The following is a 19,871-nucleotide window of genomic DNA, read 5'->3' as shown; positions in this document are numbered from 1 at the left end:
TGATTCTGAGCAGCTGGATTGCTGACTGAGGCGAGGCCCCGGTGCTGCCTCTGAGACGCACTTTTTTAAGACTAACAGGGCCCTGCTCTGCGCTCTTTGGGGCAGACACCACGCCGCATCGCGCTTTGGCGTTTCAAGGGTTTTTATTATGCTCCATCTCCTCCCCAGCCTGGAGAGACCGTGGGGCCGTTTCCCTGCTTCCCCCCGGCCGGGAAACGCGGTACCGGATCCCAGGCCGCCCTCAGCTGTCGGGGCCGGCCGTGGCCTGCCGCTCCCGGCGGCGCTGGAGGAGCCGGTAGGCGCGGACGCCGCACAGGTACCCGCCGTAGACCGTCAGCAGCATCATGGAGCCGGAGAAGGCCTTGTAGCCGAAGTCGGCCAGCTGCTTGCCGGACACCATGGCTGCGCCTGCAATACAAGGCGGCGGTCAGCGGGGCCGGGAGCTCTCCCTCACCCGCCCCATCCGACACACGGGATCGCCCCGTGTGTCGTGTCTCCCCCCCGTCCCCGTACCTGCACCGTCGGGCTCCGGTACGGCCGGCGCGCGGTTCCGTTGCTGTGCGCTTCCGACCAGCGCCCCGCCTCCGCCCGTCACGTGGGGGCGCGAGGCCGGCGGCGCCACCGCCGCGCTGCCTGCTGGGATGTGTAGTCCGCGGAGGCGGGAAGCTCACGCGGGAGCTGCGGCGCCCCCTCGCGGGGGGCGGCGCCGCCGCTCTTTCACCTCAGGCGTCGCTTCAGGCGCTCGCTTCAGCCTCAGGCGCTTCAGCCCTGCAGGTCATGGCCGCCCCCTCTGCACGCACCCCCCAGGCCCCGCTCCCCTCAGCACAGCCCTTGATACTGGCCTTTCTCAGTTGGGCCTTTCACCATGAGGCACACCACAGCCTGCGCTGCGTGAGGCTGAGGCACCAGCTGCCCTGAGGGGACCGTCCTCAGCTGCACACAGGATGGAGCAAAGGCCACACAAGTCCTGCTCCAGCACTGAGGCACTCAGAGGCCTCACCACCCTTCCTGAGGGCCCAGCCTCTGCTCACAGCCAGAGAGCCTCCTTCAAGAGGACTTTAGGAGGCTGTGCTCCTCCAAAAGCACTAGGGTAGCTGTTGGCACCGAGTGGCACTCTCCTCCCAGCACTCCTTGCTAGCATTTGAATGCTGCTGTCGCAGCACGGCTCTGCAGGCTCTGTCAAGCACTGAGGCTGCAAGAGTCAGGCTGCCCCGCTCTCCCATGTCCTTTCCCCAGGCCGCTGCACAGCAGCAGCTCCTGAGGCTGCAGACTCCTGCAGCGCCTGGATGTGCTGAGGCTGCAGAACATAACTCCAAATGGCAAAGGGAAGACTTTTTATAGCTCATGAACTCCAGCACTAGTGCAAGGCATGGGGTATCTAAAAGCAAGAGACCTGTGCACTGGCCACCCCCAGGTGAGACTTGGGACCTTCAGCAAATGCTGGGAGGGCCTGCAGGGACTCGGCACTGCCAGCAACACATAGCATCAAAGAAACCCACACAAGGAGGGATGCACAAAGCACTTCCACAGCCGAGGAGCTAACATCTAAATGCAAGTCCAAAACACAATTCCAGATCCTGCTGCAGCTCCAGGCAGGTGCTGGCAAGAGTTTAGCAAGCCAAGGTGAGAGACCGCCACGTGTCTCGGGAGGAGAGCTCAGACACCTTCTCTCCTATATAAGCCTCATGTCCAAACACTTGAGCTGGGATTCCTGAAGCACTTCAAGACAAAGGGAACTAGAAGTTGTGCCAGCCCTGCAGGAACACTCTGGACTTCCTTTATCTTCCCTCCAACCTCAATAAAGTTCCTCATTAGAGGAAGCCGACGCTGGCTACTTTCCGTATGATAGCTCAGTTGAATTTAAAGGTCGTAGGGTGCCTAGTGAGAAAGCGTGTCTAATAAAAGGCACAGAAACAACTGCAGTGCCAGCAGATTAAATTCCCCTAGCAAGAGGCTGAGTGGAGGGCTAACAGTCCTGGAAAGGTCACGCAGTACGAGATGCATTTCAAAGAAAGATGGACAAGGCAAGTCCAGGAAAAGCAGTTGGGAAGAGATGAATAAAACAACACAGCATGTCCCAAGAAGCCAAGACATCACAGAAGGGAAGGCCTGGGGTACATGGGGCACAGTGGGGTCCTGGCCCAGCTCCTGCAGGCCCCGGGTTAGGATTCTGTACCCAGTTCAGCATTGCAATCTCAACCCTCTTCGGTCCTACAGCCAAACTTTAACATTGGAACCGCTGCTGAGAAAAAGCAAGTGGGACACTGTTATGTTGTGAGTGAACAGTGACCTGCAGGGACATTCTTGCCGTTTCTGGGACAGCACACAAGGGTGCAGAGCCAGGAGGGAACTGACAGTGCCCTGTTCTGCACTCTTAGCAAGTCCAGCAGGCACCAACCCAAAGACAATGATGCACTGGAGCCACAGAGCAAAGAGCATGTCTCCCCTCTCCTCTCCAAGTTTATTATTTTAAACTTTCATAAAGTACGCTGCTAGACAGAGAACCAGCAGCTCCAGGACTCAGAACGGGGGTGGACAGCGAGACCTGCAGCAGCTCCGGCCTGCCAGCCCAGACAGGGATCAGTGAACCGCTGGACACGCTGGCCTGAGCAAACACGAGCAGAGTGTTCCAGCTTCAGAGGACCAGAGAGGCACGTGGCACCCGGCTGGACAAGGGGCAAGTTTCAAAGGCACAGCATGAGGCATGAGACCTCTGTCCTCTCTGGTGATGTTAGAGGTCTCCTTGTACCTCCTGTGGATCACATGTCCATTGCTGCCCCTTGTGCTAGCAGGCGGTTTCCAGCACCCTCACAGGAGGGGCAGCAGGGAAAGTGTGGAACCTGCTTTCTTAGCTCCTATAAAGCCATGTAGAAGCAAAGACCAGGCTAAGGCACAGACTGGAGCAAGCCAGAGGGAAGGCAAAAAGCTGCTGTGGATCAGTCATCTAAAAGCAACATGACCCAACTGCTTTGTCAGGTACGCTGCCAAGGGCTACACGGCCTGCCAGCTGCTCAGAAAGACTTTGGGGCAGTTGGTCCCTGCATTGCCAAAGCCAGCCAGAGGACAAACCGATACGAGGGAGAAAGACTGTTCAGGGACAGTCAGCGGGCATGGAATTAGCGCAGGCAAATCTGTGACAACAGGGGAGTTCCCCGCGTGCAGGGGCCAGGTTTGATTGTGAGAGCAAAAAAACCTAAATAAACAAGCTCTGAAGTCTCACTCTGGGGCTGCCCTCAGATGCGAAGCATTGGCCGTACCACTCGGTGGGAGCAGCTGGCAGTGGCTGGGGAAGCAGCACATGGCAGGATGGCAAAGAATGCTACTTTCTGTGCTGGTGCTTCTTAGAAAGAAGAGTGATTCTCAGCCCCTTTGAAAGTCCTTAGGAACTTCACTTGCCCTGGTGGAGTCTGGCAGGGAACTGTGCCCCCTCCACGAGACAGTTAAGCCAAAAGCAACAGCAGCAAGCAGGAAAGGGCTGGTATCATGCGAAGTGGCCCCATGGGGCTAATAGCAAAGCTTGTCCTCCCAGGCAGTGCCTCCTGCACAGCCCGTATCGATGAAGATGACCTGGCAGAGTCCCTCTGTGAGAACTGAATCCATCATGGCAAAAGAAAGTGAAAGGAGGAAGACGCTCAGCCCCGCTCAGGGCAGACCCTAGACAGCAGCAGAAGCTAAACGAGCCCTTCAAAGAGAGAGGGAGATCAGCAGGTACCTCTGTGCAGATGCCAGGCTCAGGCTGGCAGCGTCCAGAGTTGAGAAAGGGAACCTCTGCCCTTCCAGCACTCTGCAAAGGCTCCCAGGAAATCCGGACTCCTTACAAAGCTGTAGCAGCAGCAAGTTGGTGCAGGCAGGAGCTCTCCGCTCATCTCGGCAGGATTGGTGTTTTTGCAGGCAGAGCCCACTTACATGTGCTCAGGGTGGTTCTGGAGACACTTGATGACATCGGTAACAGGTTTGCCCTCGTAGCAGATCTGATACACAGCTGTGAAGAGGGGGAACCTGTGGGCAGATGAACAAAGTCACCCCTTGCCCTGTCACCACAGCTGGCAGAGTCAGAGCACCTCAATTCTGTTGCGACATGCAGGAGCACTGGGCAGAAGCAGGTGGGACAGTGGCATGGTGCCTCATCCAACAGGCCATTCCTGCCCAGCTGGTTTGATGTGGGCAGGGCAGAGATTGACCTGAACAGCAGAGACATTACGGATAGGTTTCCCCTCCCACAGCTGCAGGAAAGATCCCAGCCTCACCCCAAAAGAGCAGACAAAGGAGAAGAGAGCACTCACTTGTCCACTACGTTCTTGATTTTAAGGATGCGATGCAGCTCAGCAGACGTCTGGGGACCCTGCAGCTTCTGCCCGTTCAACATCTCCTTCTCCAGCTGCTCAATAGACTGAAACAACCCAACAGTAAGGGAGCTGGACCCTGCAGCCCCATCCACTGCCCCACGTTCCTTCCCTGGAGCTGGGCTGCGGCACTCGGTGAGTGAAGGCAGGTTGCCATGGTTCTAATTGGGTCCATCCTGCTGCCAGCTCAGCAGGTTGATGCAGATATCAATGTTGCCTGCTCCCCACTCTGCTTACCTTCCCAGTCTTGGCAAAAGCCTCAGCCACCTTGCGGTTGCGGCCACCATAGCAGGTAGTGATGAGGTCAGCGACCCCGCAGCTCTCCAGGAAGGTGGAGGACGTGACGGGACCCTTACAGAAGAGTTTGGCAAAGGCAATCATCTCCATCAGTCCCAGACGGATCACAGCAGCCTTCGTGTTGTCTCCATAGCCAAGCCCATCACAGAAACCAGCTCCTACAGCCACAACGTTCTGGAAAACAGCAGCAGCGTGGAGGGATATGTTCCCAACGGAGCTCAGGGCTTTGCTGTGTCCATGAGCCACCTGTGTGATCCCAAGCACAGGCTCCTGCCTACCCCTGCCTATGCCAGTGATCATCATCCCTCCAAGCAGCTGAACAGGACACCTCCACAGTTCCCTTCAAAGTCTGGCCTTTGACCCAAGGGTCTCGGCGAGCCACGGTGCAATATCCAGTGGGGTCCATTCAACTGGCACCCTCCTCCCCAGAGCTCCCTGCAGAGCCCTAGAGAACCGCAGGCTCTGCTAACCAAGACCTGCAAACCCCGGTGAGCAGCTCACCCACCTTGAGAGCCCCGCAGATCTCTACGGTATCAGCATCCTGCACCACCGTCACCCGGAAGTTCGGTGTCTGCATCAGCTCCTTCAGTGTCTGCCCATGCTGCATGTTCTTGCAACCTGATGAGACAAAGGGAGAAAGGAGGAAGATGATGGGGGAGACCCTGCCAGTGCTGCTCTCCTGCCCAGTGGCGCGTTCCTGCAGCATAGCCCTTGCAGCTAGCGCAGCGAGAGAAACCTATTGCCCAACTGATGGATGTTGCTAAACATTTGCGGGTCCACAAAGAGCCCAAGCACACATTGCCTGGCAGATAAGCAAGGTTCAACCTTGGAATTCCCAGAAGACAGGGACAATCCCTACTGCTGTGTCAAGCAAGACAGAAATGACATGCCCAGTAGATTAAAGGCATCTTCAAAGGTTGCAAATTTGAGTTTGGAGACTGCTGTTCTCCCCGTTCCTGCAGTCCTGCGCGAGAGCATTTCTGTGTGCTCGCAGTGATAGCATGCTCTGCTTATACCTCTCCAGCCTCCGCCGCCTCCTGCACAGCTTGTTTGCTTTTGTTTAAAATACAGACACTTTGAATCCCGTAACTTCTAACCCAGCAAACTGTTCTGTTGGTTTTGGCTGCTGTGCGTGATTCACAAACAGTGTGGAGGATGTTAGGAACAGTCACCAGATGAACTTTCAAGCAGCCCTGGCTGGCAATGACATGAGATCCACATGAGCGTCCCTTGAAGCCCAAGGAAATGAAGGTAGGAACTCTATTTCTAAAGGGCCTCTTGGTGTCCTCCCCTTTAATTTGTGCCAGGCAGATTGCCTGATGCTCAGAGTCCGTGCTGGCAGGAACTTTTAGACACACAACTCTGTTTTTAATGAAGCGAGCAATCACATCGTAAACCCTGTGAATGAGTTCATCCAGCTCCTATGGAGTCTCACTGCCTCCACAGGGAAAAAGGGCCGGCTCACCCTAGGCAGCAGTAGTTTAAGTTGCACTATGCTCACCCCTTTGCCTCTTCCTGCTCGTCACAAATGAAGGCTGCTAATGAGAAGGGATGTCGGCTCCTTACCGATGGTTGTTTCACAGAACTTCCCTTCTGCCACTTCATTAGCAATGTTGGCCCCCATGAGGACACTCATCTCTATTCCCAGTTTTTCATGGATAATGTCTGAGATCAGCCTCAGCCCATCTGGTCCTTCATCCACCCCCTGGGAGACAACCAGGGACAGAGATGAGCATCTGCCCCTCCGGTGAACTGGCCCCACCTGCCCCAATGCCATCATCCCCTGTGCTGCAATGCTCCGACTCACAGCCCCCTCGGTGCTCAGTTACACCCCACTCCTCACAGCGCTTGAGATCCGCCACACGCCCTCACCCCGCTCCTCCACCAATACACCTCCAAATCCCCACAAAGACTCTGCCCCCACTTCCCACTCTCCCCACCCCCCCTCCCATAACCCTGGAGCCCAGTTTCTGCTCCAAAACCCCAGGATTCCCTTGCAGCCTCTCCGAGCCAGGCTGCTTCCAGCTGAGCCCCCTTGCCCAGCGCCCCAGCGAGCTGCCCGGACAGCGCTCCCTCCTGCTCACACCTTGATGAGCGACACCCCAACAGCATCTTTCTTCACATGGCCCTTGAGCTGGTCACAGACTTTGCCAATAAACTGATGGGGCACCACGAAGAGAAGGACGTCAGCCCCAGCACAGGCTTTCAGCAGGTCTGGCTCTGCTACCTGAAGAGAGTATAACTGTCATCAGGGACTTGTATCTGTAGTTGTGCAGTAAGCATGTCCTGAATCCAGGACAAAGGGAGCAAGGGCTTGAGAGCAAGTGCTGGGGGCTTCCCTGTAAGGGAAGGAAGGGCACAAAGTCGCTGCCCCGAGGTCCCCTTCCAGGGCTAGCAGGGCAGAGGGCCTGGAGCAGAGCAGGGCGAAAGCAGCCTGAGCCGGTCCCACAAGGGTAGTGCAAAGAGCCGGGGTCATTCTGGGAACCCCAGCAGGCCGGTGCCTGCTGAGGGGCTGAGCGTACGGCCGTGAGGCAGCAGGCCCCGTGGGCTCTCTGCATGCTGCCGATGCCAGCTCGGAGGCAGCCACATGGCCTCAAGCCCAGCCTGTGGGACGCCGGAGCGCGGGCAAAGGTGGGCAGCGAGAGCAGCCAGGGCTGCAGCTCGTCCAAGCACAGATCAAGGTCACCAGGAGGGTGTAACTGAGGTCTGTGCAGCCCGGTGCATCCCCTACCTTTGCACACCCAGTGTCCAGGACACCAGGACTCCAGCAGCTCCCAGCAGAGCTATTTATTACCTCTCACCAGAGAGCCCAGCTGTCAGCACCGGACCTTGCGCTCAGCAGAGAGGCCGCCGGCGGGCCACACTCACCACGTTGGGGGGCAGCTTATGCCCTGGCAGGTACTTGACATTTTCGTGCTCCGTGTTGATGATGTCGGTGAGCCGCTGGCCGCCCACCTCCTCCTCCAGCACCCACATGTTCACCTGGTTCTCGAAGGTGCTCAGCCGCGCCGCATTGCTGCCAGCGATCTTGGCGATGGCCGAGCCCCTGCGTGGGCAGAGCAGAGCCGTAGGCAGTGGGCACTGAGGCCACTGGCACCAGGGAGCCCAGTGCACCACAGGTCACTAGGCGTCCTGGTGAAACAGGGACGGCTTGCACGGGGTACTGTGGGGCACCGGGGAGGACGGGGACCGCGCCGTGCTCAAAGAGGGGACCCGGGTGCCCAGGCAGCAGGTGCTCACCAGTTGCCAGAGCCCACGATGCAGACTTTCTTGCCACCCATGGTGCAGGGAGCCGGGGCACTGCGCAGCGCTGAGCCCGCCGTTGCTATTTCAAGGCTGCCCGGAGCAGGGGCGGCCCAGTCCCGCCTCCGGCCCCGCCTCGTCCCCGGGGGGAACCGGGCACCCGTGCGCCGGGGTGGCAGAGCCGGCCGCTTTCCCGGGCACGGCCGGTGCTCGCAGCTCGGTGGGCGGCAATGCGGGGCTGTGCTGCAGGTGCAAATTGCTCCCCTGAAGCACAGGTGAAATAGCTCAGATCCCAAATCTCAGCAGAACTGGGAGTCGTGACTGCCGAGCCTCCCTCCCCCTTTTTCTGCATAGAAGCATGTTATGGTCCCGCTCTTCCTAAGAAGTGCCACCACCCCCCCCCCAAGTAAGAAATATGAACCATCTGGTTGCAGACCCAGGACCCAACTCCTGCCCTAATCTCACAGCCTTAAGCAGCAGCACTAACTGCCTGACCTTAGGCAAACTGCCCTTTCTTCTATACACAGAGGATGTCTTTCCCTTGCAACAAGGGCTTACAGGTTTTCTGTAAAGCATTACATTTCTCCGTTTATAAACAAGGCAGGATGAAAACAGCAATGCCCCTTTTGCATAGTTTTAAACCCTTGTATGTAAACTTTAATAGTTTCCTCAAAATTATGCCTGACTCCCATGGGGCTTGTAACAGGCTGTCACAATTCTGCAAAGCGGCAGAGTATGGAAAGTGGGCTGTCTAGGTTTTATCAGCAGCTTGGCTACTGGATTTCCAGTTTTGCTCAAGTTACTTTGTTTACCACAAAAGCACTTTGCAAAGGCTTAGCAGACTCTGCAAGCCAGGAGATCCTTACATGAAAGGCTCTATAAAAGGCCAAAATATGAAGAACATTTTCTCTCCAGTCTCTTAACCCAGTTGGCTTTGTTTAAAAAAACAGAAATAAAGTGGAGATAATCCTGTCCCTTCCCAGGCAAGTACATGAAGTGTCATCCACCAAGGCAGCTGCTGAGAGAAAAGCGTGCTGTCAGCACAGAAGGAGGGAGGACAGCTTCCTTCACAGGAGGCTTTTATTAAAACTGGGTGACGTCTACAAGGATACAGTACAAAAAAAAAAATTTTGGTCCATGGAAAAAACCATAATATTCAGTTAAGAAAAGCAGTTATTCTGCAACAGCTATGTTTGCCTACGCAGTACTCAGCATCCTTCATGTGTGATTACCCTGAGGAGTCAGTGGGCTGCTTCATCAGCACCAAGACCTTCACCCCAGTACCACAAAGGAGCCGTTTCATAAGAGGGCAAAGGAGAAGGGGAGTCGAGAGTCTATTACTCACAGACATGTAGTAACACAGACACAAGGAGTAGGGCCACCCAGGCTCTCAAATTCATAGCAACCTTCCCAAACACACCAAAGCTGGGTGCGGGGATGAGGGGGGTTTGTCAGTAACGATTTTGCAGCTATTCCAAGAGAATATGACCAACTTTCAAGTCCATTTGCATTACAGTCCCGAGCAGAAATACTGAGATCCGGGTTAAGAGAAGCCATTCTCTTATGCCTGACCACTAGTTCACTAGTAATTCATTCCATGAAGAGGCATCTGGGCTGCTACTCCCCACAGCACAGAAAATCTACTTGTACATTCCTGAACCATGCTGGGCCTTATGGCAGCCCCAGAACCTAAAACTTGACTAAAAACCACAGGAGCTTCATCATGGAAACACCTGCTAACTCGCATATGCTTGGAGCTACGTCCATTCCCAAGGACTGTCCTGTTACACCCTCAGATCCACATAAAGGAGCCTCTGGTCCCTACAACAACTGACACAAGATAACTGTCCCAAAGGAAGGAGCCTACAGCACTGCGGCCCTGCACAATTCCACCAGGGAGTTGCTGCATCCCCTCTCCCTGCTACAGGGAAAACAAGCAGCCAGACGGCTTGCTGGAACCGCAAGTGTAGGTCTTTTGAAGTGCAGAGAAGTCTCACCACTCCAATGCTTCCACATCCCTGCAGTAAGCCAATGCCTCATCTCCCCTGTGATCCCGGCCCATGACAGTCTGTCAAAGAACACGAAGGGAACAGGGCTGGGAAAAAGGGACAAGGGAAGAAGCAATTCTCTATACAGTCCAGTAACTTCCTCAAGGAGGAGTGATCTATGAGGCAGCCCAGTGCAGCAGCACCCTCTGAGCGAGGGAGTAAGGGCAGGGAGGTATGTCAGCTCATGGCATCCTGCCCACTACGTCTCCTGGCACCTTGCTATAAAACGAGGCAGGGAAGAGACTAGCCACAGAACTCCACCCTTACAGCAGATCCAGGCTTCCCAGACCCAGGTCTCATGCGTGCCACAACTAGATGCTAGTCAGGGAGGAATGGGCTGTGGTTTCTGAACTTGAGGAAGGCTCCAAGTCAGCAGTCGTACTGGCTACTGGGGACACTACAGGCAGTGCGGAGTCAAGGGGAGGCTCTCGGAAGCCTTGGGACTGACAACGCAACAGTCAGGAAGAAAACCAGGTAGAAACGTGTGCTCATTGGAGCCTGTCTGCTTGCCACACCCCAGAAGACCCCCGGTGTCCTGGAGTTGCCCCAACAGGGACAATGCCAGGATGAATAATGATGTGGGCCTCGCTGCCGGAGTGGGATTATGTGAGCCTTAACAGCGTACTCTGCAGCTCTCTGTCTCCACAAATAGCTCTGATGCCTTCTGGTTGGGGAGGAGCGGAGCAGCCTATGTGTTACGGATTCCCAGGGCCTGCTCCAATTCCTGCCGTCTTTGCTGCACCTGCAAGAGAAGAAGCCAGAATCGCAGCATTAACATACTCGGATGGTGCAGCACCACAGCATCTGAGTAACACAGGACTCAGCTGGAAAAGGGTGAACTCAAACTGGGACAAAGATGCATCAGCAGTGTCTACAAGTGCAGCTTAGCACTACTGCTTTCCAGCGTCAGCAAGTAGTGCTCAGGTACTCAGTGACAGGTACTCTGAGCCACTGGGTACGGAGAGGGACCCCTGCTTGGGGACGCTCACCTTGGAGTAGAAGTATCTGCACACGGCTTCCTGAGCCCACGGCTGGAAGTAGAACTCAGCTCTACGCTCCTCTTCAGGATTCCCAACAACATCAGTCATTGTCTGGAGAGCACAAAGGACAAAACAGTTCAGGAGTGCAAAAGCTCTGGCTGTGCTGAGCAAACCCACACCCCCTCCCCTTTCCTCAAAGGAATTTCAGTACGGTCAGGTCAGGTTCTTACGCTTGACTCCAATTCTAGTCTTGCTTTCTGAGCAGGAGATTGCCTCTCTCTCTCTCTGTGGGAGCTGGTTATAATGAGGGAAGCATATGACTGGATCCACCTTCCACACAAAACAAAGCTTTTACCTTTAAATCCCGGCACTGGGACTGTAGCCAGTCGTTGATGAAGCCCTGAGGATCTCGGGCAAAGCTCAGCATGAACTCACGCTGGGTCTTCAGCTGGTTAATTGTCTCTATTGTTTCATGAATCTGAAGGAGATAAGCACAGCAACTAAACTGCTGAATAGGGGAAAAAGTCAGGCAGAAACATCAAGAGACCCAACACATGAAGGCGAATTCTTATACTCCCTGGTTGACTTATACCTATCAGACAGGATTTTCAATTCCCAGTTTCCTGCTCTAAATATTACCAATTTTCCCACTAACCATTTCCTTTAAAACCATGCTTCCAGGTAAAGCCACCTCTTTGTAAGCATGGCTGCCCCCACTTCCAAATGCACAACGGAGCAAAGCTGAACTCCTGTCCTGTTCAGGGCTCACCTGCTCCAGAGACACATTCCTACCCAGCAATGAGCAGGGCAGACCTGAAGGAGCTCTTCCTACCTTGTTATCCAGAGCAGCGATTTCCTGTTGACTGGCTGTGGATAGCAGAAAGGAATTCATCTGCGTTTTCAAGGTATCATCCACCTCCACATCAATGTCATAGCAAGCTGTTTTCTTCTGGTCATTTGGGTCAACACTAGGAGCATCCACAAGAAAGAAGCCAAAATAAGCGAGTAGCTCAAGAAAGCACCAAATTGTAGCTCCTCTAAGATGATGCAGCATATGGACCACAGGCAGGGATATATGGGCACACAGAGGGATATATGTGGTCCCAATGGGGGATATAAGGGCACACAGGGGATGTATGGGGTCCAAAATACGGGTATATAGGGTCTCAAAGGGGGATATGCGTGCATACAGGTGGTATATGGGGTCCCAAAGGGGGAGATATAGGAACACAGCGGTTATACGTGGTCCGAAAGAGCGATACAGGGGCTCGCGTGGGGGGGTGCTCTATGGGTTCTCAAGAGGGGAAATATGTGCACACACAGAGGGTATATGGGGTTCCAAAATGGGCTCAAAGGAGGAGATATATGTGCACACAGAGTGGGGGTATATGTGGTCCCATGCTAGTGTTAGCTTCAGCTTTAACACCAAGCAGCAAAGCTCCACTGATGGCTTTGCAGCACAAGGACCAAGTGATTGCTCCAAGCAGATTTCTATCTACAAAAGCGTAATAATACAAAGGACAGCATGAACGTGGGAGATGCTGTTCTGCCTTGCAGAAAAGAGGGATATGGTAAACGAAAGAGGCGGCTGTTCATGTACAAAGAAACAATGACAGGCAACATGAACTGCTGCTGAAAATCAGAACATATTACATCGTCTTCCTGTGCCAACCTCATCCATCCCTTCCACTCTTCTTCCTAGAAATATGAAGTCAAGTGGACCAGTCTCACCTGATCACATGATTAATGATGATCGGTTCTGGGGGCATAAGCAACGCATGAAGTCTTTGTGGGATTTCAGAGAACTTCATCCGCTGAGATTCAAATATCTGTGACAGAAACATAGGGCTAAGGAAAGGAATGGGAGCTCAGCGCCAGCGATCACTGGCTGCTGACAAAGAAAAGCTGAAACGGCCGCTTGTTCCAGCCACACTGTTACCTGCTGGAGGTATTTGTCACAGATGACATACTCCCGCTCGTGGGGGTCCTGGAGCTTGTGGGTCTTGATATATTGCCACAATGCCTGGATGATCACTGGACGGGTCTGAGTGTGAATCCCCAAGAGACGAGCCAAGCGGGGATCCAATTTGAACTGGGGAGGCTGAAACAAAAAGCACAGAAAGCTGAGATGGCCACAGGTACAGCTACCAGTACATGCCCAGCACTGTTACTCCCAACATCTTACCTGGTAATCCAGCATCAGAAGGACAGTACAGCGCACATTTACATCTCCCGGCCTCTTCACCTGGAAGCCATCTGTCTCCTGAGTTGTAGCAGTTCTGTGCCACTGGAACAGGAGAGGGCATTTAGAAGCACTCCCACACTTGGTTCCCCTTGCTCCTGCTGCTTGGCACCCAACCAGCTTGCCAGTAAATCCCACCCACCTAGAGAAAGTTCACCTTATTCCCACTTACAGCTTGAAACAAGAGTTAATACATTTATTCAGACCCCCAGCGAGTCAGAGGAAAAGCTAAGATAAGAATTCAAGAGCTCCTGGCTCCCAGCCACTTGTTCAAGCCTTAAGTATCCCCACCTCTCAAGTTACAAGGGATATACAAACCCTGTCTGCTGAAACACCAACCCATTTTTAGAGGTAACACAGCAAAAAGAAGCTCACCTCTACTAGGTGATTGTCAGGGCCATACAGGTCTTTATCAAGTTCAATGACCAGAGATTTAAAGAAGGATGAGAACTTTCTTTTCTGCTTGGTGGCATCATATTTGGACAAAGCAGACTGCAAGCAACACAGGAAGGAAAAGTGTTAGGACAGCAAGTCTCAGCACTCAAGCACAGCCACCGTGCACGACAGCGTTCCTTTAAGTTCTGAACACCTAAATTCACCAACACGTGCTTGAAAATCAAGTTGCAAGTCAGAAAGTGAAAGACTCGAGCTAAAGATGAGCTTGCAGGAATTAAATCACTCAGCAATTACATACAATGCAAGTGCCCTGGTTCTCAGAGCCAGGGTACACAAGTGCTACTGATCTGCTCTCACCATTAATTCTTATAGCTATAAGACCATTGTATAACTCATGTCCTGCCATGGGGATACCCATCGGTCTCCAAGTTGGGCTCTCGGTCGCGTCACCATCAGACTCCTTGGAAAACAGAGATGAAGGAGGATATCAAGCCCCTAGCTACGCTCTCAGACACTTTCATTGCCAGGTCCATGAAGTCACCTATGTGGTTGCGTATTTCACACTTACATCTTCCAGCAGCCGTCCTTCCACCCGAAGCTCCCAGGAGGCGACTGTTCCTTCACCATCCTCTGCATCTGACTTGGCTGGATTGAAGGTATTGGAGATAAAAATACGTAGCTTTCGTTTTTGCTAAGAGAAAAAGCATCGGCTCAGTGTTAATTCTGAAATAAAGGGCTGACTATCTTGCTTATATTTTGCTAAAACTAGGCTGAATGTTTTTAGCTGCCTCATATTCCCCCTCTCCCAGGGCAGACAGCAAGGAAAGAGGCATTTCTGGTTCCACTCCTTAGTTACGTGTAGAGCATTAAGATTCCGGATATGCCATGCTCACCGGGACACGACCCCAGCTTCAGTGCCCTCCTGCTGTCTTACCTAAAGTAAGAGCCTCCAAACCTTGCCTATGATAACCATGAACACAGCCCTCCCCTACCTTAATGGGTCGCTTCAAAGCCTCTTGGATATCCAAGCGTTTCCTCATGATCGTCTGGTCCAATTTCCTTTCAAAGGCCAGCAAGTCCATATAGGCCTGAGACTCGGGTACAAGTTCACGAATCTACAGCCAATCAAGAACGCAAATCACCGTCAGCTCGCCCGCACTTCTCCAGTCTACTTCGTATCAACACAGGCTGCAACTGCATGTGCCACTCACCCTCTGAGGTAGAATTTTGTCAGCCATCTTCTTCTTTTTAGCGCTGGTAAGGGAGGAGATGCACACACAGGCATTAAAATGGCAACCACTTTGTGCAAATTAACTGCAGGCATTCACGAAGGGAGCAAGACGACAGCTTATTCTCTGGTTTAGTACTGCGGCATTAGCAGTGCTCTCAGCCTGGATGCCAGTCTCGGGCCCGGGCTCTCATTTTCAGAGGCACTTATTGTTACCGTCAGCGCAGAGTCAGGCTCTTTATTCCCCACAGCCCCTGCCAGGCCTCCAGCGCTGCAGAGCTGACGAACCCTGCAGCAGCGTGACTAACTGATTACCTGAACGTTTCACATCCCCTACGAGAGCTTGGAGAGCGGGGTTACAGAAAGTTGGAAAGGGCGTACCGACACGACGCCTAATCAAAGTCACTCTCTAGCCTCAATTAGCTTTAGATTGACTTTTCTAGGAGATGCATTTTAAATCAAGGGATGAATTACCAGCGTTACTGGGGAATCACATTATACTACCAGAAACCTAACATAAACTTGCTCTTGTCTAGCAGCTGCACGTTATTCTTTCATCTGCTGGAAGCCCCCCTCTCCCAGAGGAGCTGCACAAGAAGGCTGACGTCCCTTTCAGCCACCCAACGAGAAGAAGCCAGGAGAAGCCCAAGCGCAGCACGAAGGCAGAGCACCCCAGACACAGCCGAACAGGAAAGCTCCGTGCCACGAAGCGCGGCCAGCCGATTACGCCGAGTCAGTGACTGACGCTGCCCGCTGCCCGGCCCAGTCCCCGCTTCAGCGAGGGCTCACCGCTCGCTCTCCAATTGCGGGGGTGCCTGCCCGCACCCCCAAACCCGGCCTCTCCCCGTTGGGGCCTTTCGGGAGAGAGGCAACGCGTCTGCGCCCCCGCCTGGGGATGCCCCGATGCCCGGGAATGCCCCGGGATGCCCCCGCTGCCCGGGGATGCCGGCCCTTACTTGTGGTTGCGGTTGGGCACGGCCTGCGGCTGCACCTGCTGGAGCTGCTGCGGCGCCGGCCTCTTGCGGGCCTGGTCCAGGCTGGCCTGCGCCATCCCGGGCCGCACCGCCGGGCTCCCGCCGTAACCGGGCGGCCCCATGGAGGGGCCCTGCGGCGCCAGCCGGCTGCCCGGTAACATTCCGGGGCGCTGCGGAGAGAAGAAAACCGGTCCAGTGCCCACCGGGAGGGGCCGTCCCCGCCGCCCCCGCTCCCTCCCGCCCCGCCCCGCGCAGCGCCGGCCCGCGCGCCCCCGCCGGCCCCTCCCCCGCCTCACCGGGTAGGCGGCTCCCGGCAGCGGCGAGCGGTACAGGCCCTGTCCCGGAGCCGGACCCATGCGCACCGGCCCGCCCGGCGTGCCCGGTCCGAGCGCGCCGGCCCCGGCAGCGGCCCCACCGCCACCGCCGCTGGGAGTCACCGACTGGAATCCCGCCCGCGCCGCCATCTTCTCCAGCACAAAGGGGAGCGGGCCGGAACCGGACGCTCGCCATAGAGAGCTCGAGAGGGTGGCGCGCTAGAGAGGTGCCGCCCACAACCGCCGCCCTCTGTCGGCTGGAGGCCCGCGCTAGGGGGTGGCGGGCGGTAACGGGAGGGTGCAGGGGCCATAGGGGTACATGGGAGGGTGCAGGGTCCTGGGGGGAGGAGGGTGTTGGGTTCTGGGGCTATATGGGAGGGTGCAGGGTCTTGGGGCAAGGTCCTGGGAGATATGGGAGGGTGCAGGGTCCTGGGGGATTACGGAAGGGTACGGGGTCCATGAGGGTTACTCTTGGGGGTGCAGGGGGCAATGGTGATGGGGAGCCTGTGGGGATGCAAGGGCCATGGGGGAGTGGAGAGTCCTGTGGGTGTTAGGAGCAGGGTGGGAGAGGCAACAGGGTGTGTGCTAGGGGCTCTCATCTCTCTGCAAAACCACCTGTAAGAGAATTTGCAGCTCCTGGGATCCTCAGGCTGGCAGCTGTCGAGCTCCCTTCAGGTGTGCTCAGGGACTTGTCTACCTGCCTCAGCTGACATCTCCTTCTGATCTCTCCTGTCCTAATTTAGCCTGGCTGCTTTCCACTGCAGCCCTCGGAGTTACTGCACAGGAGTTGTTACAGTCAGAGCTGCTCTGGAGTTGTGGAGGGTTGGGGTATCAATCCCACGCTTGCCAGGCCATAACTATAGCACTCGCTGTTATAAATGTGTGTCTCTTGCAGGAGATGCTGGTCCTGAAGCCTCCCTTGCTCTGGGATACGCTCGGAGGAAGGCGGCTTTGCCTGCCCCGGGGATGGAGGACTCCAACGTGCAGACCTGGCAGTAGCACCTCTCACCAGAACTGCTGTCCTTAACATCTTAAGAAGTAAGCTTATGGGGGTATAAACGGACATGAATGGAGTCAGGTTGTTCAGGTTTAGGCTGAGCACCTGAGAAAAGGATTCCTGTCTCCCTTGACAGTGACTTGGTTTGCTACGGAAAACATGATGTTAGAATGAAAGGCCACTTTCTGCAAGTATTAGCATTAAGTTCCCTGTTCCCTGGAGCACTTACCCTTGCAGTTGCTCAGAGAGAAAAAGGGACACAAATCCAGCCAGCATTAATCTGTGAAAAAAAGCCAAGTGAGCAGTCACACCACAAGTATTAATTAAGCATCTAATGATGATCGTGGGTCATTTCACAGGCTGTCCTGTACAGTGCATGGCATTGTTGACTGAGCAAAGAAGTGGGGATGTGTTGGCACCTTTTCTGCCAGATATGGCATTTCCTATCCTTGATGAAAAACATGAAGCTTTGAGCACAGCCATTAACTGTTGTCTCAGCATCCATGTGTCCATGCAGTTAATTTAATGCCACCTCCGACAGGCTTGGCGCCCAGCAGCCTTATGAAATATTCATGGGGAGGAAAAGCAGTGGAACTTATCTGCTCTCTATTGTTCAGATGCAACTTTGACTGAGACTTAAAGCCTGGCAGGAGCCTTTTGGGCAAGCTGGAAAGCTGCCTGGCCCTCCTGGGAGGGACACACAGAGTGAGGAGGGGTGAGAGGGAGAGAAAGAAAGGGCTATCCTGAGAAGTGGAGAGAGGGAAGGGAGACTGAGAGAGCTGCTCAGCTTGGTACAGGGAGCAGGTGAGCTGCAGGGATTTGAGAGACCCCACATTGCATGAGCTGAGCTGAGAGCGACCCCAGCCCTCTGTCCCCAGGGATGCTCTCTGACCAGTCCTCTTTGTCCCCTGATCCTAGCTGCGTTTTTTAAGAAACACAGGGATAACAACCTGTGTTAATAAATAATAGATAATAACCTATAATAAATAACCCCAGCTTCCTTGGCTCGGTGTCTCCTTACACTTGTCCTTTCTCCTTTCCTCTGCCCTGAGGGTTTGGTTGGTTCACTCCTCCCAGTGGAAATGGTTTGCGAAATGCTACCCCGTGCACCTTCATTTTACTGCACCTGCTGGCGCAAGGCAGCTCCTCTGAAACCTCCTTCCCCAACCAGTATGGCTCTGGCTCCAGGCAGCCGAACAGCATCCAGGACTGTGTAATTATATCTCAGTGCCTGTTTCTGCTGGCAGCTTTAGCAGTGAGCAAGTGGTAACTGGGAATTACTGCCAGGGAGGAGAAGAGGTGATGCTATCTCTGCCGTGGTTATATGCGTGTTGCATGATTAATCCTTGCTCTGTAGGGTTTCAGCAGCCACACAATCCGCAAGGTAAACACAGCAGCATGCAAACAGGTGCTTCCCAGCATCTCAGGCCTAGGTGTGTCACATCCCGTGCTCGCGTGGATCATCAGAGATGCTTCTCGTGAAATGTAATTAACTCCTTGTCTTGTGCGCAGCGTGAGTCTCGCACCACCGAGTGACAGACGCGGATGCACACGCTGCCTGCACCACACACCTTGCAGACTGCCAGCCCCGTGCAGCCTACGCACGGTGCGCCCATCCGTGAGCTGCCGTAATCCCGAACAGGCTGAAGCTCCCCGGCCCGCGCACGGTGTCCTGCCGTGCACGGATGGCGTGCACGGTAGAGCCTCGAGTCTGAAAATGTGCAGCTTTTCCACTTCATATCATCTGAGAGCTGCTCATATTGGTGTCCTGTCTGGCTACCCGCTGTACACCCATGGGAATTGCATCGGCTGTGCTGCCGTTGGGGTCCAGGCACCTCCTCCGCGAGTCCGTTCCAGGCTGTGGCTCACAGACATCATGTCCAGTGGCAGCAGAAACCTCAGACAGCCGTGCTGAGGCTGGGGATGCGCCTCTGCAATGTGAGGCTGTGACAGATGGATGGGGTGACCTGCTCCCAGCACAGCCCAGCAGGTTAATGGGGAGCTGTGGAGGAGATTACAGCTTGCAGAGACAGGGTCACTGCCTGCCCCCTGCAACAGGAGCTGCTGTGAATGCCGCTGTGGAGGGAGCAGGCATGGTCAGCTGCTCTGGCTACTCACAGTGGCTGGCTGCAATTAATTTAGGTTCATTAACTCCCTTCTGGGCTTAGCTATATTGTCTTGTTCCTATTCGAAGCCCACCCTGTGGCCTTTGCAGCACCAGCTCTGGCAGAGAAGGACCAGAATAGCAGTAAGACTGTTCTAGTTTAAATGCAAAACACCCGTCTGCCATTTCCAGGAGCAACAGGGACGTGGCCAGAGCCAAGTGACCGGAGGGAGTTTGGCATTTCAGTATTCTTTGCCCACTGCCCACTCGCTATTATTCAGTATCTATGGGGTCCCGAGGGCTTTTTTTGGATGCCCAGCGTTGGATCTGGCATGTTACTTTTGCTCTTTGTAGTTGGAAATTTTTAGGACAAAGAAAGAAGTGTGTTTACATATGGCTTGCGCTACAACTGCTACTAACTTGGTTAAAATAAAAATGGGTGATGTTCAAGCTAGTGACTCATTTCTGCTGAATCTCAGGTGTCTGTCCCAAACCACAGAAGTGTTAAGAGTTGTCAAAGATTAGCAGCTACGCATATGTTAATTCTCCTCCCCCTGCTTGAGAGCAAAAGTCAGTTCCCATCCTCCGGTCCTAAGTGTCCCTCGGGGCGTGTTGACATGGCAGCGCAGGACCAGGCAGCGATGCTGGAGCTCGCTTAGGTACCCAGAGCAATCGCCGCCTTAGCACAGCGCTTAGCAAAGGGAC

General features: G+C 54.5%; 3 protein-coding genes and 1 long non-coding RNA gene across 6 annotated transcripts; 1 reads left to right on the top strand and 3 right to left on the bottom strand.

The window, feature by feature from the left end:
* Positions 1–105: 105 nt before the first annotated feature.
* Positions 106–667, bottom strand: COX14 (cytochrome c oxidase assembly factor COX14). The gene is made up of 2 exons (XM_075525646.1): positions 514–667; positions 106–408 (listed from the first exon to the last, which is right to left on the bottom strand). Exon 2 carries the CDS (start codon positions 398–400, stop codon positions 242–244), a length of 159 nt encoding a protein of 52 aa, XP_075381761.1. The 5' UTR covers positions 401–408; positions 514–667; the 3' UTR covers positions 106–241.
* Positions 668–765: 98 nt separating this feature from the next.
* Positions 766–8,246, bottom strand: GPD1 (glycerol-3-phosphate dehydrogenase 1). The gene is made up of 8 exons (XM_075525644.1): positions 7,881–8,246; positions 7,509–7,686; positions 6,727–6,867; positions 6,207–6,345; positions 5,146–5,258; positions 4,581–4,814; positions 4,284–4,390; positions 766–3,999 (listed from the first exon to the last, which is right to left on the bottom strand). The coding sequence occupies exons 1-8, from the start codon at positions 7,919–7,921 to the stop codon at positions 3,903–3,905; spliced, it is 1,050 nt and encodes a 349-aa protein (XP_075381759.1). The 5' UTR covers positions 7,922–8,246; the 3' UTR covers positions 766–3,902.
* Positions 8,247–8,945: 699 nt separating this feature from the next.
* SMARCD1 (SWI/SNF related BAF chromatin remodeling complex subunit D1) lies at positions 8,946–16,251 on the bottom strand. Its single transcript, XM_075525640.1, has 13 exons — positions 16,048–16,251; positions 15,734–15,921; positions 14,761–14,803; positions 14,542–14,664; positions 14,118–14,240; positions 13,529–13,645; positions 13,097–13,198; positions 12,851–13,012; positions 12,643–12,740; positions 11,744–11,879; positions 11,267–11,389; positions 10,921–11,022; positions 8,946–10,673 (listed from the first exon to the last, which is right to left on the bottom strand). Exons 1-13 carry the CDS (start codon positions 16,213–16,215, stop codon positions 10,620–10,622), a joined length of 1,539 nt encoding a protein of 512 aa, XP_075381755.1. The 5' UTR covers positions 16,216–16,251; the 3' UTR covers positions 8,946–10,619.
* LOC142421138 (uncharacterized) lies at positions 16,032–19,800 on the top strand. 3 transcript variants are annotated; one of them, XR_012778845.1, is made up of 3 exons: positions 16,032–16,292; positions 16,961–17,103; positions 18,575–19,800. It is a non-coding gene; the product is annotated as an uncharacterized LOC142421138 (long non-coding RNA). The 3 variants fall into 3 exon arrangements; XR_012778846.1 differs by lacking the exon at positions 16,032–16,292 and adding an exon at positions 16,318–16,352; XR_012778844.1 differs by lacking the exon at positions 16,032–16,292 and adding an exon at positions 16,633–16,740.
* The last annotated feature ends 71 nt before the right edge of the window (positions 19,801–19,871 follow it).

This window comes from Mycteria americana, chromosome 26 (genome assembly GCF_035582795.1).
Source record: "Mycteria americana isolate JAX WOST 10 ecotype Jacksonville Zoo and Gardens chromosome 26, USCA_MyAme_1.0, whole genome shotgun sequence".
In the NCBI taxonomy this organism is placed as follows: domain Eukaryota; kingdom Metazoa; phylum Chordata; class Aves; order Ciconiiformes; family Ciconiidae; genus Mycteria; species Mycteria americana.
The sequence above is the reverse complement of the archived record's forward strand: the minus strand, read 5'-3'. Positions and strand labels throughout refer to the sequence as shown.

Bases quoted from the DNA above. Each gene is read 5' to 3' on its own strand.
- COX14 (XM_075525646.1), bottom strand. From the start codon at position 400: ATGGTGTCCGGCAAGCAGCTGGCCGACTTCGGCTACAAGGCCTTCTCC.
- SMARCD1 (XM_075525640.1), bottom strand. From the start codon at position 16,215: ATGGCGGCGCGGGCGGGATTCCAGTCGGTGACTCCCAGCGGCGGTGGC. The intron at 14,665-14,760 runs GTGAGTGGCACA...GATTGGCTGTAG, and splicing joins ACAAAATTCTACCTCAGAGG to ATTCGTGAACTTGTACCCGA. The intron at 11,023-11,266 runs GTAAAAGCTTTG...TGTGCTCTCCAG, and splicing joins CCCAGTGCCGGGATTTAAAG to ACAATGACTGATGTTGTTGG.
- GPD1 (XM_075525644.1), bottom strand. From the start codon at position 7,921: ATGGGTGGCAAGAAAGTCTGCATCGTGGGCTCTGGCAACTG. The intron at 7,687-7,880 runs GTGAGCACCTGC...CTGCCCACGCAG, and splicing joins ATCGTGGGCTCTGGCAACTG to GGGCTCGGCCATCGCCAAGA. The intron at 6,868-7,508 runs GTGAGTGTGGCC...TACTCTCTTCAG, and splicing joins ATAAGCTGCCCCCCAACGTG to GTAGCAGAGCCAGACCTGCT.